This window comes from Amblyraja radiata, chromosome 26, assembly GCF_010909765.2.
Source record: "Amblyraja radiata isolate CabotCenter1 chromosome 26, sAmbRad1.1.pri, whole genome shotgun sequence".
Classification (NCBI taxonomy): domain Eukaryota; kingdom Metazoa; phylum Chordata; class Chondrichthyes; order Rajiformes; family Rajidae; genus Amblyraja; species Amblyraja radiata.
Genome location: NC_045981.1, coordinates 31,266,090 through 31,290,676, shown reverse-complemented (window position 1 = coordinate 31,290,676; position 24,587 = coordinate 31,266,090). Strand labels below are relative to the sequence as shown.

Sequence of the window (24,587 nt, the reverse complement as noted above, 5' to 3'; positions counted from 1 at the left end):
CGGCAAACAGAAAGACGCTACGACTCTTTGGGCAACTGAGGTGACCACTCACGACCATACAGGCGACACCCTGGTGACATGTCGCAGGGTGAAGCCTGTATGGTCGTGAGTTCTCGCCCAAAGAGTCGTAACCTTGTTCTGACCCGAAACTTTGCCTATTTCCTTTGCTCCATAGATGCTGCCTCGCTCTCTGAGTTTCTCCAGCATTTTTGTCTACCATTGATTTTCCAGCATCTTCAGTTCCTTCTTAAATATTGATCCTTTACAGTTTAGTTTATAGATACAGCATGGAAACAGGCCCTTTGGCCCACCAAGTCCATGTTTACTATCAATCATCTATTCATACTAGGATGTGGGCGGAAACCCATGTGGTCACGGAGAACATGCAAACTCCACAAAGACGGAACCGATGGTCAGGATTGAACCTGGGTCAAGTCAAGAGAGTTTATTGTCATGTGTCCCAGATAGGACAATGAAATTCTTGCTTGCTGCAGCACAACAGAATATTGTAGGCATAAATACAGAACAGATCAGTGTGTCTATATACACACACACACACACGCCTGCACCTACACACACACACACACATACCTACCTACACACACACACACACACACCTACACCCACACCTACACGCACACACACCTACACCCACACCTACACGCACACACACCTACCTACACCTACACACACACACACCTACCTACACACACACACACCTACCTACCTACCTACACCTACACACACACACACACACACACACACACACACACACACACACACACACACCTACCAACACACACACACACACACACACACACCTACCTAGGCTGTTATAGTTCTGAGTTTGTTTGAAGTTGTGTTTAATAGTCTGATGGCTGTGGGGAGGTAGCTGTTCCTGAACCTGGATGTTGCAGATTTCAGGCTCCTGTACCTTCTACCTGATGGCAGCGGAGAGATGAGTGTGTGGCAAGGATGGTGTGGGTCCTTGATGATGTTGGCAGCCTTTTTGGGGCAGCAACTCTGCTGTTGTGCCATGCAGGCTATGGGCTTTAATGTCAGATTACAGTAAAAGTGCAGAATGAATACAAAACTACAATTTTCTCCACAAGGGAGTTTTCTCTGAGCCACAGCAATCATTAAAGTCTTCATGTTGCCAAACTAAATGCGTAGGTTGGAAGGTTTCAAAGGCCTATGAGCCAAATGCAGGCAAATAGAACTAGCCGTGTATGGCAACATGGGCGGCATGGACAAAGTGGGCTGAAGGGCCTGTTTCTATGCTGTACAGCTGACTCTATAACTTCAACTGCATATTTGCACTTGTGTTTAATCAAAAAGCTAAAAGCTGCCATTGGAAATGATAGAAAACCAAATCATGATGGATACATGACCTGACCCAAGTAAATAAGTCCCATATTGCAGTGCTTCATGAGTTTTACTGCCAGTCTATGGACGGACTGATCCAGTGGGCCCTCTGCTATTACAGTGGGCAGAATAACTATTGCGATCAAAGTATGTGAGCCCATGGGCTGGTATCAGTTGCTAAGTGACTGAATGCATCACCGGATGTGCTTGTTTGAGAGCATAAATGTGTTCTTGGTCCATAATGTGCCCTTCATGAGAATGAATCGTATCTTAGTAGCTACATCATGGTTAAGGGTGGCAATGGTACTCCAGGACCTTAATACAACGTGTAAGCCCACACCACTGTAGCTGTGAGATTGTGGGATCTTGCAGTGTGCAAACTGGCCACTGCTTTACCCTTGTTATTGTGCCTGCACAAGTATTTCGTTGGTTGTAGCTTGTTTTCAGAACCGTCTGGAGGTTCCAGAGAATCGCAGTTCTTTAGAAATTATTGACTGTGACCTTGACCTGTCCGCATCCTCATCGAGTCCTGTATCAACTTCTTCTTCTTGCGTATGGCGTGCACAGCCTAAAGCTGTCGGACAACTTGTTCTATTTCATCTTATTTGATTGTGCTAGTCGGATTGATTGCATTAGTCGAAACAGGGCGGACCACGTGAAGGTTGCAATCTCCCACCCCCTGTATCAACTGAAAAGTGGGAAATCTATGGAATTGATTTAATAAAGGTTAAGGATTCATGATATTGAAAGTAGCACTGGATTGAAAATGATAACCTCCCTTGGTTGGAATAAGATGTTAAATCCAATGCACCAGAGTTTAATGCAAGTATTTCATTTTTTTCTTGCAATGCAGCTTATTTAACGGGTGCCAGCAAGTTTTGTGCAAAGATTAATATAAACAGTGATCAAAAATCATTTGTGCGATGCAGTCATTTAAAGTTTTTTCACAGCAGTACAGTTGCTGCCTTAGAGCATCAGAGACCCGGGTTCAATCCTGACAACAGGTGCTGTCTGTACGTTCTCCCTGTGACCACGTGGGTTTTCTCCTGGTTCTCCGGTTTCCTTCCACTCTCCAAAGACGTACAAGGTTTGTATGTTAATTGGCTTCAGTAAACATTGTAAATTGTCCCTAGTGTGTAGGATACTGCTGCTCTATGGGGTGATCACTGGTCGACGCGGATTCGGTAGACTGATAGTAGGTAGTGCAGTATCTCTATAGTCCAATCTTAATTTTTCTGGCAGTGCAATTTATTTGATGGCTGCCAGCAAATTTTGTGAAAAGATGACAGCAGGTAAATAGTGGCCAAATATCATTTTTGCAATTGCCTCCTTTTTTGTTTTTTTGAAATCAATAAATTTGCAAAAGCATTTCAGGTTGTTTCTTGTACTGGATTTCTGCAGTACTTCCTGTTGAATGACATGATGCAAGATCTACCAATTTAATCGATTAAATTGGTAGACGACCTTAATAGTTCATTAAGTCGATCGGTGCAAATGTAATTAGTGGCATTCTGTACAAATCTGCTCACTTGTGTTTCCTAATTTGTGTTCCAGGATTCAACGAGATCAGCTGGCTGCCATTTTCAAGTTAATGAGTGAAAGGAAGGAGGTCTTTGGTGACATGTCAGAAGGAGACATGGAGGAGCAACTCAAACTTTATTCTCTTTAGGATGCACTGCTTTGAAGATGATTTAACGTAGGGCTCCCTTTGCCAATGCAAATCAATATTACTCGCAAGTTGCTTAAAATTTAAGTCCTGGCAAATAAGTTGATGACTTTATGGATATCTAAATGTTTGTTCTTGATTATTCTCCCTGATGTTTTCTGATGATATAACCAAAAAATCCTGTAAACTGACATGATGAAATACGGTCTTGTTAAGTCGACAATGTGTTGATTCTCATGTACGATGAAATGAAATTATTTAGCTGTTTCTTTGTAGTATTTCACTTCTAGAGTGCTAGATTATAACTTTTATAAAGGATTTAGGTAAGCTAGGTATCTAACTACTGTAAGCCACTAATTTATTGGTATTGATAACTGTTAGTGATTAAGGACAGACTGGCTAGATTATGTTATTGTAACCCTTGTCATCTACTGGATTTTATTTGGAAGGGTAGATCTGGCATGGTGGTCAAAACTGTTGTTGGAAGTGCTATCAATCACCTCTTGTTTTATGTGACGTTTTGGGTCGAGACCCTTCTTCAGACTGAAAGTCAGGGGAGAGGGAGACAGAGATATAGAAGAGTAAGGTGTGATATCTCAATGTCTCCCTATCGTTTTCACACCTTACCCTTCCATATCTATACCTTTCTCTCCCCTGACTCTCAGTCTGAAGAAGGGTCTCGACTCTTAATAACAAGAGGATTTCAGTATAGGAGTAAAGAGGTTCTTCTGCAGTTGTATAGGGCTCTGGTGAGACCACATCTGGAGTATTGTGTACAGTTTTGGTCTCCTAATTTGAGGAAGGACATCCTTGTGATTGAGGCAGTGCAGCGTAGGTTCACGAGATTGATCCCTGGGATGGCGGGACTGTCATATGAGGAAAGATTGAAAAGACTAGGCTTGTATTCACTGGAGTTTAAAAGGATGAGGGGGATCTTATAGAAACTTATAAAAGGACTGGACAAGCTAGATGCAGGAAATTTTTTCCCAATGTTCGGCAAGTCCAGAACCAGGGGCCACAGTCTTAGAATAAAGGGGAGATCATTTAAGACTGAGGTGAGAATTTTTTTTTTCACCCAGAGAGTTGTGAATTTATGGAATTCCCTGCCACAGAGGGCAGTGGAGGCCAAATCACTGGATGGGTTTAAGAGAGAGTTAGATAGAGCTCTAGGGGCTAGTGGAGTCAAGGGACATGGGGAGAAGGCAGGCACGAGTTATTGATAGGGGACGATCAGCCATGATCACGATGAATGGCGGTGCTGGCTCGAAGAGCCGAATGGCCTCCTCCTGCACCTATTTTCTATGTTTCTATGTTTCTATGACTCAAAATGTCACCCATTCCTTTTAACCAGAGATGCTGTTTGTCTCCAGCATTTCATGTCTATGGTGTAAACCAGCATCTGTTTCAGAAGTCATTACAGCTTTGGCTCAGACATGGGTAGCAGCTGAATTAGACAAGGGGGAGGGGGTGAATAATCTTGATATGCAATGAAGCATTTGACACTAATTGCCCTCTACTGAAAATAAAATTGGCACAGTTCACTATGACGACACTTCCACTGACTAGAGTAATACCATCAGCAAAGAAATGAGTGGAAGTAGTTGGAATTTGATCAGCTCAGGTCTTGTCTGTTTCATGAACGAGCTTCAATTTGAGCGTGATGAATGTTTGCTATTTGCACAGCGTTCGGTTTCCATTGCAGCAACTCCAACAATGAGTTAATCATTAGGAGTAGATGCGAGGAACAGGAGATGCTGTTTTACAAAAACAGACACACAAAGGGATGTAGTAACTCAGCAGGTCAGGCAGCATCTCTGGAGAAGGTGGATAGGTGACGTTTCAGGTCGGGACCAGTCTTCAGACTCCAACTGAAAATTAAATTGACACGATTCAGTTGGATGTCAGAAGAAGGGTTCCTACCCGAAGCATCGCCAATCCATGTTCTCCGGGGATGCTGCCTGATCTGTTGAGTTACTCCAGTACTTTGTGTCTTTATGTGGGGTAATCATTGCCTGGGTGCAAAGGGCATTGAACAGCATTGACTGATGACTGGAATGGAGCATTTTTCCATCCAAATGCCATACACTGACCATGTTCACACTGACCATGTTCATGTCATTAACCCTTCCACCATCAACATCCGAAGGGATACCTTTGCCCAGAGACTTAACTGAACCACCCTCAATGGTCAATAGTTCTTTTAGTATAACGTGTATCTAGATACAGTGAAATTATTATTATTTTTTGCATACAGATCAGTAAGATTATTGCCATTCCAGCCCGTGCCCCTTCTGGACCCTCTGAACTCTGTGACCTGTGTGAGTTTTCTCCGGGTGCTCTGGTTTCCTCCCACACTCCAAAGACATACAAGTTTCTAAGTTATTTGGCTTTGGTAAAAATAGTAAATTGTCCCTGGAGTGTAGGATAGTGCTAGTTTACGGTGATTGCTGGTTGCTGTGGACTTGGTAGGCTGAAGGGCTTGTTTCCGCACAGTATCTTGAAAGTCTGAAGTCCAATCTCAATTTTCTTGCAATGCAGTTTATGCAATGGCTGTCAGTAGGTTTTTTGAAAAGGTTACTACATGTAATAGTGGCCAACAATAATGTGTGCAATCCTGTAACAAAGTTTTGCTAAATCAATATATTTGAAATCATTTCAGGTAACCGAGATAGCAAGTTGATCCCTTCCTATTACTACATATGTCCAAATATGTGCTAAAAGCTGTATTTGATTCCGTCTCTGCAGCATACTCTTGGAGCTCATTCCAAATAAGGACTATACTCTGAGTGAAAAATGTTCCACCCTTGTCTCCCTTAAATCACTCCCCTCTCACTTTAAGCCTAAATTCTCACGTTTTAGAATCCTCTCCCACGGGAACAAGACTGAGTGCCCACAGAACCAATATATTCCTGTAACTTTGCATAAATGGTGATCAACTTTGGTCCATCAGGTGAGCATTGTGCTAGTGGAATGGATGTCTCATTTTAAACGTTGCCTTTATTTTGAATCTGGCTTTTAGAAGATCAAAATTGAGGTATTGCTTCATATTGGGGAATTTTGAGATTTGCACAGAAATAATTTGATTACATTCATGATCAAACGTTTAAGTCACGGCAAACCTGGGCTTGGGAATTAGTGATTTTCTTCACTGACAAATACCAACACTTTATTTTATTTGAAGTTACGGTAAATCTTACTCCTACATTCATCACAACCTCCACCCTCCCAAGTTTAAAAAAATGTACTTTGATCGATTTTAGAGCTTCAGACATAAAGAGATGATAAACTGAATATTTCTCAGTAATGATGACTTGGTTCAAATACTGTTTCTCAATAGTTTGGCCGTTATTTAAAATGTTGTTACTCTTTGTGATAATACAATGATAAGTGAAAGAGGTTTGTAAGAGTTGCAATTAAACAATGCAGTAATGTGAAACACAAAAGGTGTACATGGATGACATTTGTTACATAAAACTGAATACTAAGTATGTATATTGTGATGGAAATGAAAAGCCAGGGTCCAACAATGAGATGACAAGTATATATGTGTATTTTTTATATGCAACCGTTAGTATATTTTAGTTTAGAAATACAGCACGGTAACAGGCCCTTCAGCCCAGCAAGTCCACGCCGACCATCGATCACCTGTACATTAGCCTTTCAGGATGGACGATGACAGCGATGTCAACATTTGAAACATGGAAGATGGACACGAACGACGAGGTTCTATCCTGCACACTAGGGACAATTTACAGAAGTCAATTAACCTACAAACCTTTCCGCCTTTGGAATGTGGGAGGAAACTGAAGCACCCGAAGAAAATCCACATGGTCACAGGGAGAACGTGCAAGCTCTGCACAGACAGCAAATGTAGTCAGGATCAAATCTATGTCTCTGGCGCTGCAAAGCAGCAGCTCGACCACTCTGTCAGTGGGTCTAATTCATAAAGTGAGGAATTAAATCTATTTTTCTAAATTAATGTTAACAATCTCTCCTCTGCAGGAGTGGAATTGGGAGATGAATTGTCCACATGTCTCAATGTGGACAATTCCAGTTAATGCCAGACACCAACGCCAGAATCGAGACTGGAATATAGATGGGTTGATTCTCAGCAGGATATCCATCAGTGTTTTACTTAGAAGTTCCTATCTGCACTTTCTTTGCAGCTTTGAACATGGGGTGTGAAGATGGAATTTAAAATGTATCTTAATAATAAAAGGCAAAGGCAAGTCTTTTGAATAGATAGACGCAAAAAGCTGGAGTAACTCAGTGAATAAAGCAACGTCTCTGGAGAAAAAGAATAGGTGACATTTCAGGTTGGTGTCTGCAGAGGGTTCTGACCTGAAACACCATGTATTATTTTATTCCCAAAGATGCTGCCTTACTGAGTTACTCCAGCTTTTTTGTGTCTATCTTCTGTTTAAACCAACATCTGGAGTTCCTGCGCATCTATTGAGTAGTTCCAGTGCAAAGTGGACTAAAAATTGCAACCATTATGAAAAGCATTATTGCTTTATTTGCTGGTGTTTCCACGTCAATTTTCATATCATCCTAGACTGAAAAGATCTTCAGGAATGAGCTTCAGGAATATATTTTAAATAAAGTTTGTATGTCATTTAGAACATACAACAGCATAGCATAGGGACTGGCTACTTGGTTCAATATGCCAACTTGGTCAAGTTGAAACAAGTGTATCATTAAAAAAAAAAGCTTTTTTAATTGGTGCCAATTCCCCAAGTGAAAAAATCACCAAAACCCAACTGTCAATTTAAGTTCAAAACCTCATGATTTTTTCTTTCCACTAATTACTTTAATTTCACAGTTGTGGAGACTCCAGTCACTGCAGCTTATATCTGTAAATCAATAACAGTTTATGAAAAAAAGAGAATATAGATTAAAATTAATTTCCAGTTTTAATTTACAAATGGTCCACATGTAAAAGAGGAACAATAAGGAACACAGATCTTCAACATTAACACAGCTGAGAACAAATTGTTGTAGTTGTAAGGTGAAAAAGTTCATCTTAGATTTTGTTTGTTTCAGATGTTCATTTTTCACTCTGAAAAAAGAAAGGGACATTTCTGTAACACTATTTAATGTTTTTCATCTTATGAAGCACGGAAACAGGCCCTTCGACCCCACCGGTCCATGCCGACAAAGGTAAGTAAGTAAGTAAGTAAGTTTTATTTATATAGCACGTTTTAAGTCAACTCGCATTGACACCAAAGTGTTTTACATAAAATAGAAAATAAGTTTGCAAACCATAGAAAAAGGTTAACAAATAAAGAAAATGGACACAACACATTGTAGAGTTCAACACAAACGTCCCCCCACAGCAGAATCAAACATTTTCACTGTGGGGAAAGGCACCAGAATGTTAAGTCCTCTTCCTCTATGAAACACCCGAGGTCGGGGCCCATTTGTGGCCCTGCAGCCAGTCCGATGTTTTCAGGGCCCTCTTGCCATGAAGATGGAACTCCAGCGTCGGGTGAAACAATTCCTCAGCAGCTTGGAAAAGTCTGGAGTGGCTGCCTCCTCCCCGGAGACTGGAGACCGGGGCACTCGTAGCCCTCAGGCCGCGCCGGTTGGAGCTCCGACCCCGGCGAACTCGATCTCAGGCTCCGCGGCGCTCCAAATCCAGCGCCGCCCGCGGCCGGACGCCCAGACAGCCCCAGCTCCGCGATGTTGGGAGTCGGCGGCCACAGCGCTCTGGAGCCTACCGCACGACGACCCGGCAAGGCACTGCCCGCTCCCCGCTGGCATCCCAGCGCTGCGCCGCCACCGCCGCCGAAGCTGTAGTCCCGGCCGGTCCCGACAGGAAACGCCGCTCCATTTTCGATGGTAGGCCGCGAGGACGGGGTGAAGAAGCAGCTTGGAGGGATGCTGCCTCTCCGACCAGGTAGGGGACTAAGAATTAAAGTTCCCCTTCCCCCCCCCCCCCCCCACCCACCACATAAAAGACCTCCAAACTAACTGACTAACATTTTTTACAGGACTTAAAATTATAAAAAGGTGAAGAGACGGACTGCGGGCAGGCTGCCATACACAGACGGCGCCCACTCCTGCACATCCGCCATCTAGGTGTGGGGAGAAAGTTCAAACTCATCTAAGGTGCCTCATCTAAGCTAGTCCCGTTTACCTGCATTTGGCCCATATTGTTCTGAACCTTTCCTTTCCATGTACATGTCCAAAGGGTTGTATTAATGTCTAGTGTAGCATGCTTTGTACCTCATGTACTTGATAATAGTAAACCTAACATCAACCTACATTTTTCCCCTTTCCCCTTAAACGTATGCCTATATATGGATTACTAACATCTCAGGATACTGGAGATAGACAAGTATTGTTGGGATAGCATTGAAGAGAGGATCAGCAGCAGTGGCGGACTGGCCAGGGTGTCAGCTTGCCCGATGGCAAGTGGGTCACTAATGAAGTGGGCCCCCTTTGTCTCCTGGCAACCAATAATTTTAGACCCAGTCCGCTACTGATCAGCAGTAATCTTGTACGTGGGTCGAGGGGAAGGAGTTAAACATGCTGAACATAACACTTGCACCGTACTTAAATAAATTCATACCTTTCCATTGGGAATGACTATTGAGGTACTTACAATTCTCTTGCCTTCTCTTCATAAAGGAATAAACGCCAACTACAAGACCAGCTAGAACCAGCAAACCAACCACTACTGATAAACCCACAACCAGCTGAAACAATGTTGAGTTGGTAACTGAAAAGAAAAGACAGGATATTAAAAAGAATCAAAGCATTTAAAATGCACAAGATAGTTGATCTAAGAATACAAGATATATTCAGTAAAATAAGACTAGAATCAGCTTGAAACAGGCCCTTCAGCACAACTTTAGAGATACAGCATGGAAACAGGACCCTTAGCCCACAAAGACCATGCTGACCAGTGATCACCCTGTACACTAGCACTATCCCACACACTAGGGACTATTTACAATTTACAGAAGCCAATTTATCTATAAACCTGCACATCTTTGGAGTATGGGAGGAAACTTGAGCACCTGGAGAAAATTCATGTGGTCACAGGGATAACATACAGACTCCATGCACACATCACCTGTAGTCAGGATCAAACCCAGGTCTCTGGTGCTGTAAGGCAGCAGCTCTATCGCTGTGCCACTGTGCGTCCCTAAAGACATACAGCATGGAAACAGGTCCTTTAGCTCAACTTGTCCTTACCAATCAAGATGGCATATCTATGTTAACCGTATTTGTACATGTTTGGTCCATAATCCCTCAATACCTTTCCTATCCTCATGCCTGTCCAAATGTATTTTACGTGGTGTTATACTACGTGCCTCATCTACCTCTTCAGTTCCATATACCCACCACCCTCTGTGAAAAAAAAGCTGCTCCTTAAGTTCCCATTATATATTTACCTTCTCACCTCAAACCTGTCCCCTTCCCTGGGAGGATGACCCTCTGCATTCACCCTATCTATTCCCATGATTTTATACACCTCTGTAAAATTATCCTTCAGCTTCCTGCACTCCAGAGAATAAAGTCCTTGCCCACCCAACCTCTTTCAGTAGCTCAGGCCCTCGAGTCCTGGCAGCATCCTCATGAATCTTCTCAGTATTCTGTCCATATTAGTGGCTCCTCTTGTGTAACAAGGTGATCAAAATTGAACACAATAGTCCCAAGTGCAGGCTCACCAAGGTATGCACTGCTATTAATACACATATGCTCAATCCACCAAGGCTTCCTGGTAGCTAACCATTTTAACTTCCCTTCCCATTCCCATTCCCATATTGTCCTGTCCTGTGCCTCCTTCATTGCCAGAGTGAGGCCACACGCAAATTGGAGGAACCGCACCTCATATTCTGCTTGGGTAGCTTACAACCCAATGGTATGAATATTGAATTTACTCATTTTAGATAACTTAAACAAATTCCCCCTTTCCTCCATAAAAGGTCAGTTAACCAGTTCCACAGTTCGCAATGATGTATCCCTCTTGGAATCACACTGTCCCTAGCCACCAATCGGCCTGTCGGGGAACCACCATGTCATCTGTTACCTGGTCCTGGTCTTTTCTTGCTTCCAGTTTTTCCCCACTACAATCAGTCTGAAGAAGAGTCCTGACCTGAAACGGCACCTATCAGTGTTCTCCAGAGATGCTGCCTGATCTGCTGAGTTACTCCAGCACTTTGTGTCTATATCTTGTACAACTATATTGTCTTGTAGAATATGTACATTGTGCAGTTTAAGCTTGTCCACAGAACTCAATATTGTTCTACCAAACATTATCACTCATTATTTCAACGTCAATAAAATTCATTATCTTTAATATATTTGAGGTGTATTTTCAGAATTACCGTCACTGGTGCTCTGGTAGTAATTCAGCATTTCTTGGGTATACTCCAGCGATCCATTATTTGGTTCAGGTTGGATGTTTAGAAGTTCACACATTAATGAGTAAATGTTTACACTGTCAAATGGCTCAGCCAAATAATTCTTCTTGAAATCCGGACCAAATGCACGGAAAATAGTCTTCATGTCCATATGCTGATTGTCAAACCCATGCTCGCCTTTGTTAAACTGGACTTTGATTCTCTGGCCAAGCGCAAGGGGGGCCCAGATACAAGGTAAGGGAGAAAATGGAAAGCATGTTACACACCATGATCTTGTTCATGATATATGTATTTTTATTTCTATTTATTTTTTACTGCACACTGAATGGACACTGGTTTGAGTAACGTTTTTTTGTTTCCTCTGGGTATGTGAGTACTCAGGAAAATAACAATAAAGATATACAATACAATACAATACCATGCAAGTCAGGTGCCACTGAACATTCAAAAAAAGACACAAAGTGCTGGAGTAACACAAGTGGCCGGGCAGCATATCTGGAGAACATGGATAGATGACATTTTGGGTTGCAACTCTTCCACCCCCACCTCAATCAGTCTGAAGAAGAGTCTCAGACGAAAATGTACAATTGCCTATCCAAACCCCTCCTTGCCACCTGTATCCACCTATCACTCACCAGGCTTTGGCCTGTACCTCCTCTCCTCCAGCTTTCTTCCCCACCCCACCCAACTGTAGTCAGTCTGATAAAGTCAGTCCTGACCTAAAACGTCACCTATCCATGTCCTCCAGAGATGCTGCCTGACCTATTACAGGTGTCAGAGGTTAAGGGGAGAAGGCAGGAGAATGGGGTTAGGAGGGAGAGATAGATCAGTAATGATTGAATGGCAGAGTAAACCTAATGGGCTTATGGCCTAATTCTCATTTTCTTCATGTCCTTATGACCTTATGCCCTGCTGAGTTACTCCAGCACTTTGTAAACCAGCATCTGCAGTTCCTTGTTTCTTTACTTTAACATTCAGATGGCTTATCTCTGCCATTTTCACGTTTCAAAAAGGAATAAGTTCTTAATCATTTTGTAATTAGAATAGAAACTGCAAGAAATGTAATGACACACACAGAAAATGTGTCAGTATTTCTGTGGAATCGCACAATTTTTCACATAACAGATTAAATTTGTACGAAAATTAATGTATTTGATATTAAAATCATCAATCAGAATATTGAGTATAGAAGTTGGTATGTGGTCCGCCAAGTCCATGCCGACCAGCGATCCCCGCACATTCACACTATCCTACACTCAGTAGGGACAATTTACATTTATAGCAAGTCAATTAACCTACAAACCTGTACGTCTTTGGAGTGTAGGAGGAAGCCGAAGATCTCGGAGAAAACCCACGCAGGTCACGGGGAGAACGTACAAACTCCATACAGACAAGTACGGGATCGAACCCGGGTCTCTGATGCTACAAGCACTGTAAGGCAGCAGCTCTACCGGTGCACCACCGTGCTGCCCATGTTCTTGTTACAAGCAGGGAACTTTCAGCAAAGTTGTTTTCAGATCATGCAGTGGACTCTAACAAAGAAGACACAGGGAATTGCAGATGCTGGAATCCTGAGTAAAAAACACAAAGAGCTGAAAGAACTCAGTGGGTCAAGCAGCACCTGTGGAGGGAAATGTGAAGCATTGGTTATCCATTCCCTCCACAGATGGTGCTTTACCCATTGAGTTCCACCAGCATTTTGTGCTCATATCCATTTGACTTGAGGACCTGACCAGAAAAATCACCTATCCGTATTCTCCAGAGATGCTGCCTGACCTGCTGAGTTATTCCAGTACTCTTTGTCTTTTTTTGGTAAACCAACATCTGCAGTTCCTTGTGCCTGCACCTCAATGACATTATAGATTGCAAAACACTTATTTGAATTCTGTAATCTGTTTTTAATATGATGCCTATTTTTATTCAACAGAATATATTGTGCAGACTCTGGGCGTGGCAGTGAATAAGAATGGAATCATGTGGCGTTTACAGGAACAGGGTACTTAGCAGGATTGATCTTTGCATACAACTACTGTATGTACCAAATAAACTTCCTCTTGTTCTCCAAACATGCCTTCATTTCCTTTCATCCAGCCTGTTAGTCCTGATTTATGAAGGCCCCAGAGGGTAATTTATCACATGTTACAAGATAGAACTGATGCACAGAAACAGGATTTCAAGGATCAGTTTGTCTTAATTTTCTGCCTGACCTGCTGAGTTCCTTAAGCACTTTGGTTTATGCTCAAGATTCCGTCTGCAATCTATTGTGTCTCAGTTTTGCAAATTAGATTGTGTATGAGTGGCCTTACTTGCATTTTAACAGTAACTACTTTGCAAAAGCACTTTGATTGGGTTTACTTTTCTTTGAGAATTACTGACCTCATAAAGGCTACTACCCCTAATCCTTGATATTTTCACCCTGGATAAAGGTTCTGACTGTCTAACCTATCTATGCCTCGCATCATTTTCTATACGATTGTCAGGTCTTGCTTTAGCTGAATTCATTAAAATTCAGGGAAAACTTCACAACTGGGATCTTGATCCTAAAACATGCCACTGTTGAGATTTTAGTTTAGATTAGTTTAGAGATACAGCACGAAAACAGGCCCTTCGGCCCACCGAGTCCATGCCGACCGACGATCTCCGTACACTAGCTCTATCCTGGGGACAATTTTCAACTTTTTACGAAGCGGGGTATCAGGAGAAAACCCATGCGGTCACGGGGAGAACGCACAAACTTGGTACAGACAACTCCCATCGTCAGAATCGAACCCGGGTGTCTGGCGCTGTAAGGCTGCGCCACCGTGCCGTTCCAATATGATTGAGCAATGTGTGGAAGTGTACTTTATGAGGAAGACAATTCCATTGGTTGCAGCAAATGCCTGAATCAAGTTTAATTGAGATTCACCTTCTCTCTGCCATGAATCTATCCAATCAAACTGAAGTGACTCTGAACTTTCTGTAACTAAATGTAGGAAGGAAGGTGTATTTTTTTAAAGTAAAGCCTGCCTCCTCTGTACACCAGGTCGGTATGAAAACATTTAATTTGTAAAATCTGCTCTGGTTATGTTCATGTTCTTCCCACTGTTCTTTGTCCTTTGGAATAGTTCCAGCTGTTTAATTCTGTTAATCTCTAACACTCAATTCTTAAAGTCAATAGCTATTTTGTCTTTTGCCCTTTTGGTAGTGTTATCAATGTTACATAGAAACATAGAAAATAGGCGCAGGAGGAGGCCATTCGGCCCTTTGAGCCAGCACCGCCATTCATTGTGATCATGGCTGATCGTCCCGTATCAATGTTCTTGGTGAAACCTGTCTACAGGAGTCCCATTTAAGAGTTTGGTTTATACTCCAAAGTTGGTGTACAATCTAGACTGTACTTGCACCATGGTCTGTATGTGTGTTGTGGATAAACTGTTCATTAAAAAGAAAACTACTATTTGTAATTGACATGAATGAGACTCCATTTAACTAATTTGAATTTAAAAAACCTATATTTAACTTTCCCCAAATTGCACAGTCGGTTTGTTGTGCTTTTTTAAAATAAAAAAGTGAACATAAATGAATGAAGCATTTGGTTCGTATAAATGAAAAATGCACTAGAGACAGAAACAAAAACAAAAACACATGGCAGATAAGGAGGTCATTAACCAGAATTATGAGGATGATGCCAGGATTTGAGGGCCTGAGCTTTTGGGAGAGATTGGTTGGGCCGAAAGACTTTAGAGATACAGCTCAGAAACCGGCCTTTCTGCCCACTGACCAGTAATCCCCCCGTACACTAGCTCTATCCTACACACCAGGGACAATTTCCATCTTTTTCACCAAAGCCAATTAACTTACAAACCTGCACATCTTTGGAGTGTGGGAGGACCTGCATTTAAAAAAATCTTGAGTGGGAAAGGGTGAATTTGTACAAACCATGTGCTTAATTCAGAATCTTTTTTTGATTCAGAATATTTTTGATTTGCATATCTCTGTTACTTCTGGCATTAATGCAATAACTAACTCGATGTCATGGTTTGTTCTAAAATGCAATCAAAGGCACAGTTTGCCAGAGCACTGGTGTGAATTGTAAATTCCAATCCATTTTTGTAGTCTCATTCTTGGCAATATCAAGTCAGATAATGTCTCTAATGGCCAGTTCCTTTTAACTTCTGATTAATCAGTTTCAACCTGTCGGTCAGTGTGTGTACTCACCCCATGAATAACGTAACCAAGGTCACCAAACAAGATAATGGGGAGAATTCTGTCATTGTTGGAATATCGCAGTCTTTTTGGTAAATCTTTCTTTTTGAAGACGTGCAAGTGTGGATGAGCACCTTTGAGAGCCTGGTACACTTTCTCCAACTGTCCTTCCTTGGGCAGCAGCATACCAGTGGGTCCATAATCAACCAAATCGAAATCGAGGTCTTTGAATGAAAAGTTGGAGACTCTCCCCAGAACAATTTCATTCACCGCTGGCTCTTTCAGCACAGTCGCCATTCCGTGGTCCGAAGTAATAATCACGTTGAGTTTGGATTTCAAGTTGAACTTTTCTATACTTTCCAGTAAATAGCCCAGTGTCTTGTCCAGTTTCCGCACCACTGCTTTTCTGTTTTCCGATTCTGGTCCGAACTTGTGGCCAGTGATATCTGGTTCACTAATATAGAGTGTGACAAAGTCTAGATTATCCACGGCAAACCATCTCATCACCATGTTGATGTTCTCTATCCAGGCTGTTTCATTCCTATAGTTGTACATCGGAGGCTCCACCACCTTCATGTAAATATTATCTCCATCGTAACTGGGCTTGGTTCCAGGGAAATGTATCGAACCAGTCCTTAAACCCTTCAGAAATAAAAATGGCCTGTCAATTGAGTCTGTGATCATAGAGCTCTGCATTACGTAGAACTGCACAGCACAGGAACAGGCCCTTTAGCCGACAATATCCATACTGAACATGGAGCCAAGTTGAACTGATCTCCTCTGACTGTACCTGTTCCCTATCCCTCCATCCTCTGCATAACCGTGTGCCTATGTAAAAATGTCTTAAAAGTCCCTTTGCACCTAATATCTGCCTTTATTCCGACTACCAAAGTGCATGACTGTACAATTTGCTCTGATGTATTCTATCTGCCTCTTCTTTGCCCACTTTCCCAACTTGTCCAAGTCATTCTGTAGATCCCCTGCTTCCTGTACATAACCTGCCCCACCACCTATCTTTGTATCATCAGCAAACTTGGCCACAAAGGCACAAATTCCATCATCCAAATCACTGATATACACCATGAAGAGTAGCGGCCCCAACACCGACCCCTGTGGAACACTGCTATTCACCAACCAGAAAAACCCTCCTTTATTCCAACTCTTTGCCTTCTGCCATCCTGCCAACTGTCTATTCATACTAGTATTTTCCCTCTAATACTATGGGATCTCTTCTTGTTCAGCACCAAGTTAGAAATGCCTTGGCGGATTCCATAGTGCAATTTCTGATCTTTGTCTTGTCAGTGCAAAATCAGTCTTTCCCTTTCCAAGGATATTTTTTTTTAATTGGACCATGTAATTTTCATCCTTGAATATTTTATTTTTTCAAGAACACTCTTTGCAGAACTTTCTTGACGAACTTGAGTATAGGAGTTGGGAGGTCATGTTACAGTTATATAAGATGTTGGCAAGGCCACATTTAGAGTAATTTATTCAGTTTTGGTCACCATACTATAGGAAAGATGTTGTCAAGATTGAAAGGGTGCAGAGAAGATTTACGAGGATGTTGCCAGGACTTGATGGACTGAGCTATAGGGAGAGGTTGATTGAGCAGGCTAAGATTCTATTCTTTGGAGTGCAGGAGGATGAGGGATGATCTTATAGAGGTGTACAAAATCATGAGAGGAATAGATGTGGTAAACACAGTATCTTTTGCCCAGAGTAGCAGAATCGAGAACCAGGGAACATAGGTTTAAGGTGAGGGGGAAAGATTTAATAGGAACTTGAGGAATAACTTTTTACACAAAGAGTTTTTGGTTTATGGAACAAGGTGCTAGAGGAGGTAGCTGAGGCAGGTACTATCGCAACATTTAAGAAACATTTAAACAGGTACATGGATAGGACAGGTTCAGAGGGATATAGGCCAAAAGCAGGGGACCAATGTGGATGGGGCATGTTCGTCGGCATGGGCAAGTTGGGCCGAAGGGCCTGTTTCCATGCTCTATGCTTCCATGCCTAACTTTGAGATGGTAGACATTTCATTAATATGTATATAATTGAACCCATCAGTGCTGGATTGTGAGGTTTTACATTTGGTAAATTCAGTCCCTGAGGCAGTTCTTGTGCTGCTCTGGAATATTAAAGACCCATTTCCTTTCTCCATATGTAAATCCATGTTTTTGAAACAATTTTTCGTATGCACAGACAATAAATCATAATTGAAAAATGCAGGTATTGTCTGCATATCCTTCACACAAAAAGACGGCATTGAAATATTCAGGATAAGGAGTGAGGACTGAGATGAGGCAAAATGTTTTTTTTGTACTCGGAGTATTATGAATCTTAGGAATTCTCCCATTTAGCCAGCCAGTTTTTTAAAAATATATTCAGGATGAAGCAATAGATTTTTGGGTATTCAAATGATTATGGAGACCAGGAAAGTGGATGAAATGTAGGATCAGTCAACTGAATGATAAAGTCAAAAGTAAAAGTAAAGGATCCTTTATTGTCATTCAGACCTTTCGGTCTGAACGAAATTTCGTGCCTTGCAGTCATACATATAATAAAAATGACAAAAACACACTATAAACACAAATTTAACATCCACCACAGTGAGTTTACCAGGTACTGTGATGGAAGGCAAAAGATGATATGGTGTCTTTCTGCTCCTGTTACTTGTGTTCTAAACTGAACTGCACAATGTCCATTGTGTGATTTACAATGATGCACTGATGGATGGCACATGTGCACTCGTTCCACAGCAGATGTGTGATGTCAACCATGCATTTAAAGGCTTTGCACAACCATAATTGGAAAAGCAGGATGTTACATTACAGTTATACAACATGCTGGTGAGGCACTGCTTGTTTGGAGCACTGTGTTCAGTTTTGGTAACTCTGCTACAGCAAGGATGTCATTGCTGGAAAGAGTGCAGAGAGGATTTACAAGGATGTTGCCAGGGCCTGAGCTATAGGGAGAGGTTGGTTGGGTCAAATGATCTGTTACATTAACACTTTGGAGTTTAGAGATACTCGGTCCTTTCGGCCCACAAAGTCCCTGCTGACCGGCGATTACCCGTATACTAGAGAGAAGGAATGGGTGATGTTTTGGGTCGAGACCCTTCTTCAGACTGGTTAGAGATAAGGGAAACGAGAGATATAGATGATGATGTGGAGAGATAAAGAACTATGAATAAAAGATATGTAAAATGTAACAATGATAAAGGAAACAGGCCATGGTTAGCTGTTTGTAGAGTGAAAATGAGAAGCTAGTGTGACTTGGGTGGGGGTAGGATGGAGAGAGAGAGGGAATGCCGGGGCTACCTGAAGTGAGAGAAATCAATATTCATACAACTGGGCTGTAAGTTGCCCAAGCAAAATATGAGATGTTGTTCCTCCAATTTGCATTTAGCCTCACTCTGACAATGGGGGAGACTTGGGACAGAATGGTCTGTGTGGGAATGGGAACCGGGAGATCGGGTAGGTTCAGGCGGGCTGAGCGAAGGTGTTCCACGAAACGATCGCCTAGCCTACGATTTACCTGACGCTGGGCAGTGATCCAGATTGGAAGGGTTCCATTGTCCCAGTAATCATTGACACCTTGTGTCTGGTAATATGGCTTCTTCAGTCCACTGGTGGTGTTGAACCACATGTTGTGGATCACTCCGTGAGACTCGATATATCTTCCTTTGGAAAAATAAGATTAGTTTACTTTTAGTTTACAGATACAAGGTTTGCAGATACAACGTGGCGTTTCGGCGCGCGGGTCCACGGCAACCCATACACTAGTTTTGTGTTATCCCAGTGTTGCATGCTGGTCGGTGGGCGGCGCGACTCATGTCGCAGCGGCCTCTGCAGTCCGTCTGTCTTTTTGTTGTTTTTTGTCTCGTTTGAATGTAGTTTTTATTATTTTTTTGTGTATGGGTGTGGGTATGTGTGTGGGGGGCGGGGGGTGGGGGAAACTTTTAAAATCTATCCCCTGCACGGAGAACCCGACCTTTTCTCTGTCGGGTCTCCGTTGTCGTTGGGGCCTAGCACCGTGGAGCGGCCTCCAGCAGGAACGACCTGGGGCTCCAGTCCCGGAGCCTGCGGACCTACTCACCATCGCGGAGCTGGCCGAGTTCGGAGCGGGAGGAGCGGTGGTGGCGCGCTGCTGCGACCCGACCCCAGGGATTCGGAGGCTTACCGCAGGTCTGGTGGACAGTGACACCGGGAGCCCGCGGGTCCTTGTTGGGAGACCGCTTTTCGGGGCTTCCGCAACGGCGACTTCACCCGCCCGAGTTGCGGGGTTGAAGAGTATCTGGAGCGGGGCCTTACATCATCGCCCGGCGTGGCTTGGAATGGCTGTGGGACTTTGCTAGCGCCCGCCGGGGGCTCCAACAACAAGACCCGGAGCGTGGCCTTGCATCACCCGGCGTGGCGTTAATGGCCGCGGGACAATTGCCAATGCCCGCCGGGGGCTTTGACATTGACTCTGACATCGGGAGGGGAATGGGAAGTGCAGGGGAGAGATAAGTCTTTGCCTTCCATCACAGCGAGGAGGAGATGCGCTGTGATGGATGTTTGTGTAAATTGTGTTGTGTCTTGGTTCTTTCTTGTGTGTACGACTGCAGAGACAACATTTCGTTTGAACCTCAATGGGGTTCAAATGACAAATAAACTGTATTGTATTGTATTGTATTGTACATATCTGGGGCAATTTACAGAGACGAATTAACCTACAAAGTGGACGGCTTTGGAATGTAGAAAAAACCAGAGCACCCGGAGAAAACCCACAGGGTCACAGGGAGAACGTACACACTTCACACAGACAGCACCCGTAGTCAGGATCAAACCTGGGTTTCTGGCACTGTCAAGCAGCCACTCTACTGCTGTTCTACAGTTCCACAAGTGAACACAGTTTCACAGAGAGTGGTGAGTCTGTGGAACTCTCTGCCTCAGAGGGCGGTGGAGGCAGGTTCTCTGGATGCTTTCAAGAGAGAGCTAGATAGGGCTCTTAAAAATAGCGGAGTCAGGGGATATGGGGAGAAGGCAGGAACAGGGTACTGATTGGGGATGATCAGCCATGATTACATTAAATGTCGGTGCTGGCTCGAAGGGCCAAATGGCCTACTCCTGCACCTATTGTCTATTGTCTATTGTCTATTGAATATATCATGATTCACATAGAACCATAGAAACATAGAAAATAGATGCAGGAGGAGGCCATTCGGCCCTTCGAGCCAGCACCGCTATTCATTGTGACCATGGTTGATCGTTCCCTATCAATAACCCGTGCCTGCCTTCTCCCCATATCCCTTGCCGGGGTTTCTGCGGCAACAGACGGGATTCGAGGATGGTGTGCTGCCTTCCTGGTGCCAGGATCCAGGATGTCACAGACAGAGTGCAGAAAATCCGCAAGGGCGAAGGTGAACAGTGGTAGTGCATGTCGGCACAAACGATGTCGGAAAGAAGGGGATGAATATTCTGCAGCGTGACTTTAGAGAGCTTGGAAAAATGCTGAAAAGCAGGACCAGGGTTGTTGTCTCCGGTTTGCTTCCAGTTCCTCGTGCTGGCGAGAGCAGGAACAGGGAGATATGGGACCTGAATGTGTGGCTGAGGAGCTGGTGCAGGGAGCGGGGATTTAGATTCTTAGACCACTGGGATCTGTTTTGGAGTAAGGGGGAACTGTACAAAAGGGACGGATTGCATCATAACAGGTGGGGGACCAGCATTCTGGCAGGCAGGTTTGCCACTGCTACACGGGCGGTTTTAAACTGAATAAGGGAGGTGGGGTGTCAAATGGGATAGTCAAGGATGGAGTTAAAGGGAAAGAAAGTAAAGGGATGGTTAATGACCCCAGAATTAACGGGAAAGGAAGCTCACAAAGGGATAGGAAGTATGGCCAAGTGTAATGGGGATCGATGTGAAAGGTGAGATGCGTAAGGAATTAAAAGTATTGTATATGAATGCGCGAAGTATAAGAAGTAAAGTAGATGAGCTTGAGGCTCAGTTAGAGGTTGGTAGATATGACCTTGTGGGGATTACTGAGACGTGGCTGCAGGAGGATCGGGTCTGGGAACTTAATATTCAGGGTTATACATCCTATAGAAAGGACAGGCAGGTGGGCAGAGGAGGGGGGTAGCTCTGCTGGTGAGGGATGGAATTCAGTCCCTTGCGAGGGAAGACATAGGGACTGATGAGGTAGAGTCACTGTGGATTGAGTTGAGGAATTGTAAAGGCAAGATTGGTGTTATCTACAGACTCCCAAATAGTAGCCGGGATGTAGGGTGTAAGTTGCAGCAGGAGTTAAAACTGGCATGTAACAAAGGTAATGCCACTGTGGTGACGGGGGATTTTAATATGCAGGTAGACTGGGAAAATCAGGTTGGTTCAGGACCCCATGAAAGAGAGTTTGTAGAATGCCTCCGAGATGGATTCTTAGAGCAGCTTGTAATGGAGCCGACCAGAGAAAAGGCAATTCTGGATTTAGTGTTGTCCAATGAGCTAGATATGATAAGAGAACTCGAGGTAAAGGAACCGCTTGGAGGTAGTGATCATAATATGATTAGTTTTAATCTGCAACTTGAGAAGGAGAAGGTTAAATCGGAAGTGTCAGTGATGCAGTTGAACAAAGGGGACTATGAAGGCATGAGAGGGGAGCTGGCCAAGGTAGACTGGAAAGAGATCCTAGCAGGAATGACGGTGGAAAAGCAATGGCAGGAATTCTGGGCATAATCCGGAAGACACAGGATAATTTCATTCCAAAAAGGAAGAAAGGTTCTAAGTGGAGTAGGAGGCAACCGTGGCTGACAAGAGAAGTTAGGGATAGAATAAAACTAAAAGAAAAGATGTATAACACAGCAATGAGTAGCCAGAGGATTGGGAAACTTTCATAGGACAACAGAAGGAAACAAAATGGGCAATACGGGCTGAAAAGATGAAGTATGAAGGGAAGCTGTCCAGGAATATAAAGAAGGACAGTAAAAGCTTATATAGATATGTTAAGGGAAAAAGAGTAGCAAAGTCAAATGTGGGTTCCTTGAAGACAGACACGGGTAAAATTATTATGGGCAACAAGGAAATGGCAGAAGAGTTGAATAGGTACTTCGGATCTGTCTTCACTAAGGAAGACACAAACAATCTCCCAGAAGTACTGGAGGACGGAGGATCCAAGGGGGAAGAGGAACTGAAATAAATTTTCATTAGGCGAGAAATAGTATTGGGTAGGCTAATGGGACTGAAGGATGATAAATCCCCTGGGCCTGATGGTCTGCATCCCAGGGTCCTTAGAAAAAGTGGATGCATTGGTGATCATTTTCCAATGTTCTTTAGATTCAGGATCAGTTCCTGTGGATTGGAGGATAGCTAATGTTATCCCACTTTTCAAGAAAGGAGTGAGAGAGAAAACGGGGAATTACAGACCAGTTAGCCTGACTTCGGTGGTGGGAAAGATGCTGGAGTCAATTATTAAAGAGGTAATAATGGGGCATTTGGATAGCAGTAAAATGATTAGTCCAAGTCAACATGGATTTATGAAAGGGAAATCATGCTTGACTAATCTTCTGGAATTTTTTGAGGATGCGACAAGTAAAATGGATGAATGGACCCTGGGATGCAGACCATCAGGCCCAGGGGATTTATCATCCTTCAATCCCATTAGCCTACCCAATACTATTTCTCGCCTAATGAAAATTTCTTTCAGTTCCTCTACCCCCTTAGGTCCTCTGACCTCCAGTACATCTGGGAGATTGTTTGTGTCTTCCTTAGTGAAGACAGATCTGAAGTACCTATTCAACTCTTCTGCCATTTCCTTGTTGCCCATAATAATTTCACTTAATATCTTTCTGAATGTATCTTATTCGCTAATGATAACTGATGTACAAGTCAAGACTTGCTATCAGTCAGGTACTTACTGAATAATATCTGTTGGGATTTTTCTGTTTACACTCTGATTATCAACCTTTACTTTCTTTAATCAAAAACGTATCTACTTTTTGAAAATAAGTTGTGTAGGTTATATTTTCTAAAGAAAATTTTTGGCTGAAAAGTTGTTTTGGTAACATTGGAATTGGAATTACAATCAATAAGCATTTAAACTGAAACTGCTAAAAGTCTCTTCTCAACCTGAGGAAATATCCATATAAATATTTGGATACTTTAATCAGTCATGATATCAAAAAAAATGCTGGAGAAACTCAGCAGGTGCAGCAGCATCTATGGAGCGAAGGAGATAGGCAACGTTTCGTGCCGAAACCCTTCTTCAGACTGAAGTTCCCTTGCTCCATAGGAACTGCAGAGGCTGCACCTGCTGAGTTTCTCCAGCATTTTTGTGTACCTTCGATTTTCCAGCATCTGCAGTTCCTTCTTTAAAACATTATATCAGCAATATAATTATTCTTGGAGACAAAGTGAAGCTGAATCAAATGGCCTTACCTGTTACCAGAGTGAAGTGAGATGGGGAGGTTATTGTAATGAAGGCAGGAGTAACATATTTTGCCTTCACGCCTTCTTTGACCAGCTTTTGAAAATTCGGAGTTTCAACGTCCTGGTCATAATTCCACCGAAAACCATCCAAAGAAAGAAGTAGTAGTTTATTTTGCGTCCTCCTTTCGCCTCTGAAGAGAGCGTGACTCAATGTCAGTGACAGAGAAAGACCCAGATATAGGATAGGATAGATTCCCATGATTTATGATAGTCCGTGCTGCATGCAGGAACATGGAAATTAAGTGTACACAAGCAGGAAGTTGGGCTTATATAACTTTATCTTATCGTGATGTAAATCTTCACTGACGAAAAACATGTCGCAACAAATCCATTTATATTTAACTTTGGAGTAACTGTACTGGAGATTAGAATGATATAATCGTGATGGTTTGTTGATTGTCCTTGTATGCGATTTTGATAGATTATCTCTTTTGATACAAGAGAATTACCTCCTGCCAAATAATTGTTACTTGAGCAGAATTGCAAGGTTATATAATTGTCTGAACGTGATTGATCCCTCCCGACTTTACATTT

The 24,587-nt window shown here is 42.9% G+C and overlaps 2 protein-coding genes across 3 annotated transcripts in view; one reads left to right on the top strand and one right to left on the bottom strand.

Moving 5' to 3' along the window:
* The window catches only part of mxra7 (matrix remodeling associated 7), a 105,852-nt gene extending 92,380 nt beyond the window's left edge, over positions 1 to 13,472 (top strand). The window contains exons 5-6 of one of the 2 annotated variants that reach the window (XR_004415862.1): positions 2,920 to 3,061; positions 13,334 to 13,472. The gene's annotated coding sequence lies outside the window, so the exon portion shown is untranslated. Of the gene's footprint in view, positions 1 to 2,919; positions 3,611 to 13,333 lie in introns of those variants that run through there. The other variant, XM_033044603.1, reaches the window with a different exon arrangement.
* enpp7 (ectonucleotide pyrophosphatase/phosphodiesterase 7) lies at positions 7,399 to 24,274 on the bottom strand. Its single transcript, XM_033044601.1, has 6 exons — positions 24,003 to 24,274; positions 19,129 to 19,274; positions 15,604 to 16,233; positions 11,371 to 11,608; positions 9,639 to 9,755; positions 7,399 to 8,090 (listed from the first exon to the last, which is right to left on the bottom strand). Coding segments are annotated over exons 1-6 (1,383 nt in total). The 5' UTR covers positions 24,253 to 24,274; the 3' UTR covers positions 7,399 to 8,088.
* Between the last annotated feature and the right edge of the window lie 313 nt (positions 24,275 to 24,587).

Coding starts and splice junctions, on each gene's coding strand:
- enpp7 (XM_033044601.1), bottom strand. CDS start 24,252: ATGGGAATCTATCCTATCCTATATCTGGGTCTTTCTCTGTCACTGACA. Junction 16,234..19,128: donor GGATCACTGCCCAGCGTCAG/GTAAATCGTAGG, acceptor TTATTTCTGAAG/GGTTTAAGGACTGGTTCGAT. Junction 9,756..11,370: donor CTACCAGAGCACCAGTGACG/GTAATTCTGAAA, acceptor TTTTCTTTTCAG/TTACCAACTCAACATTGTTT.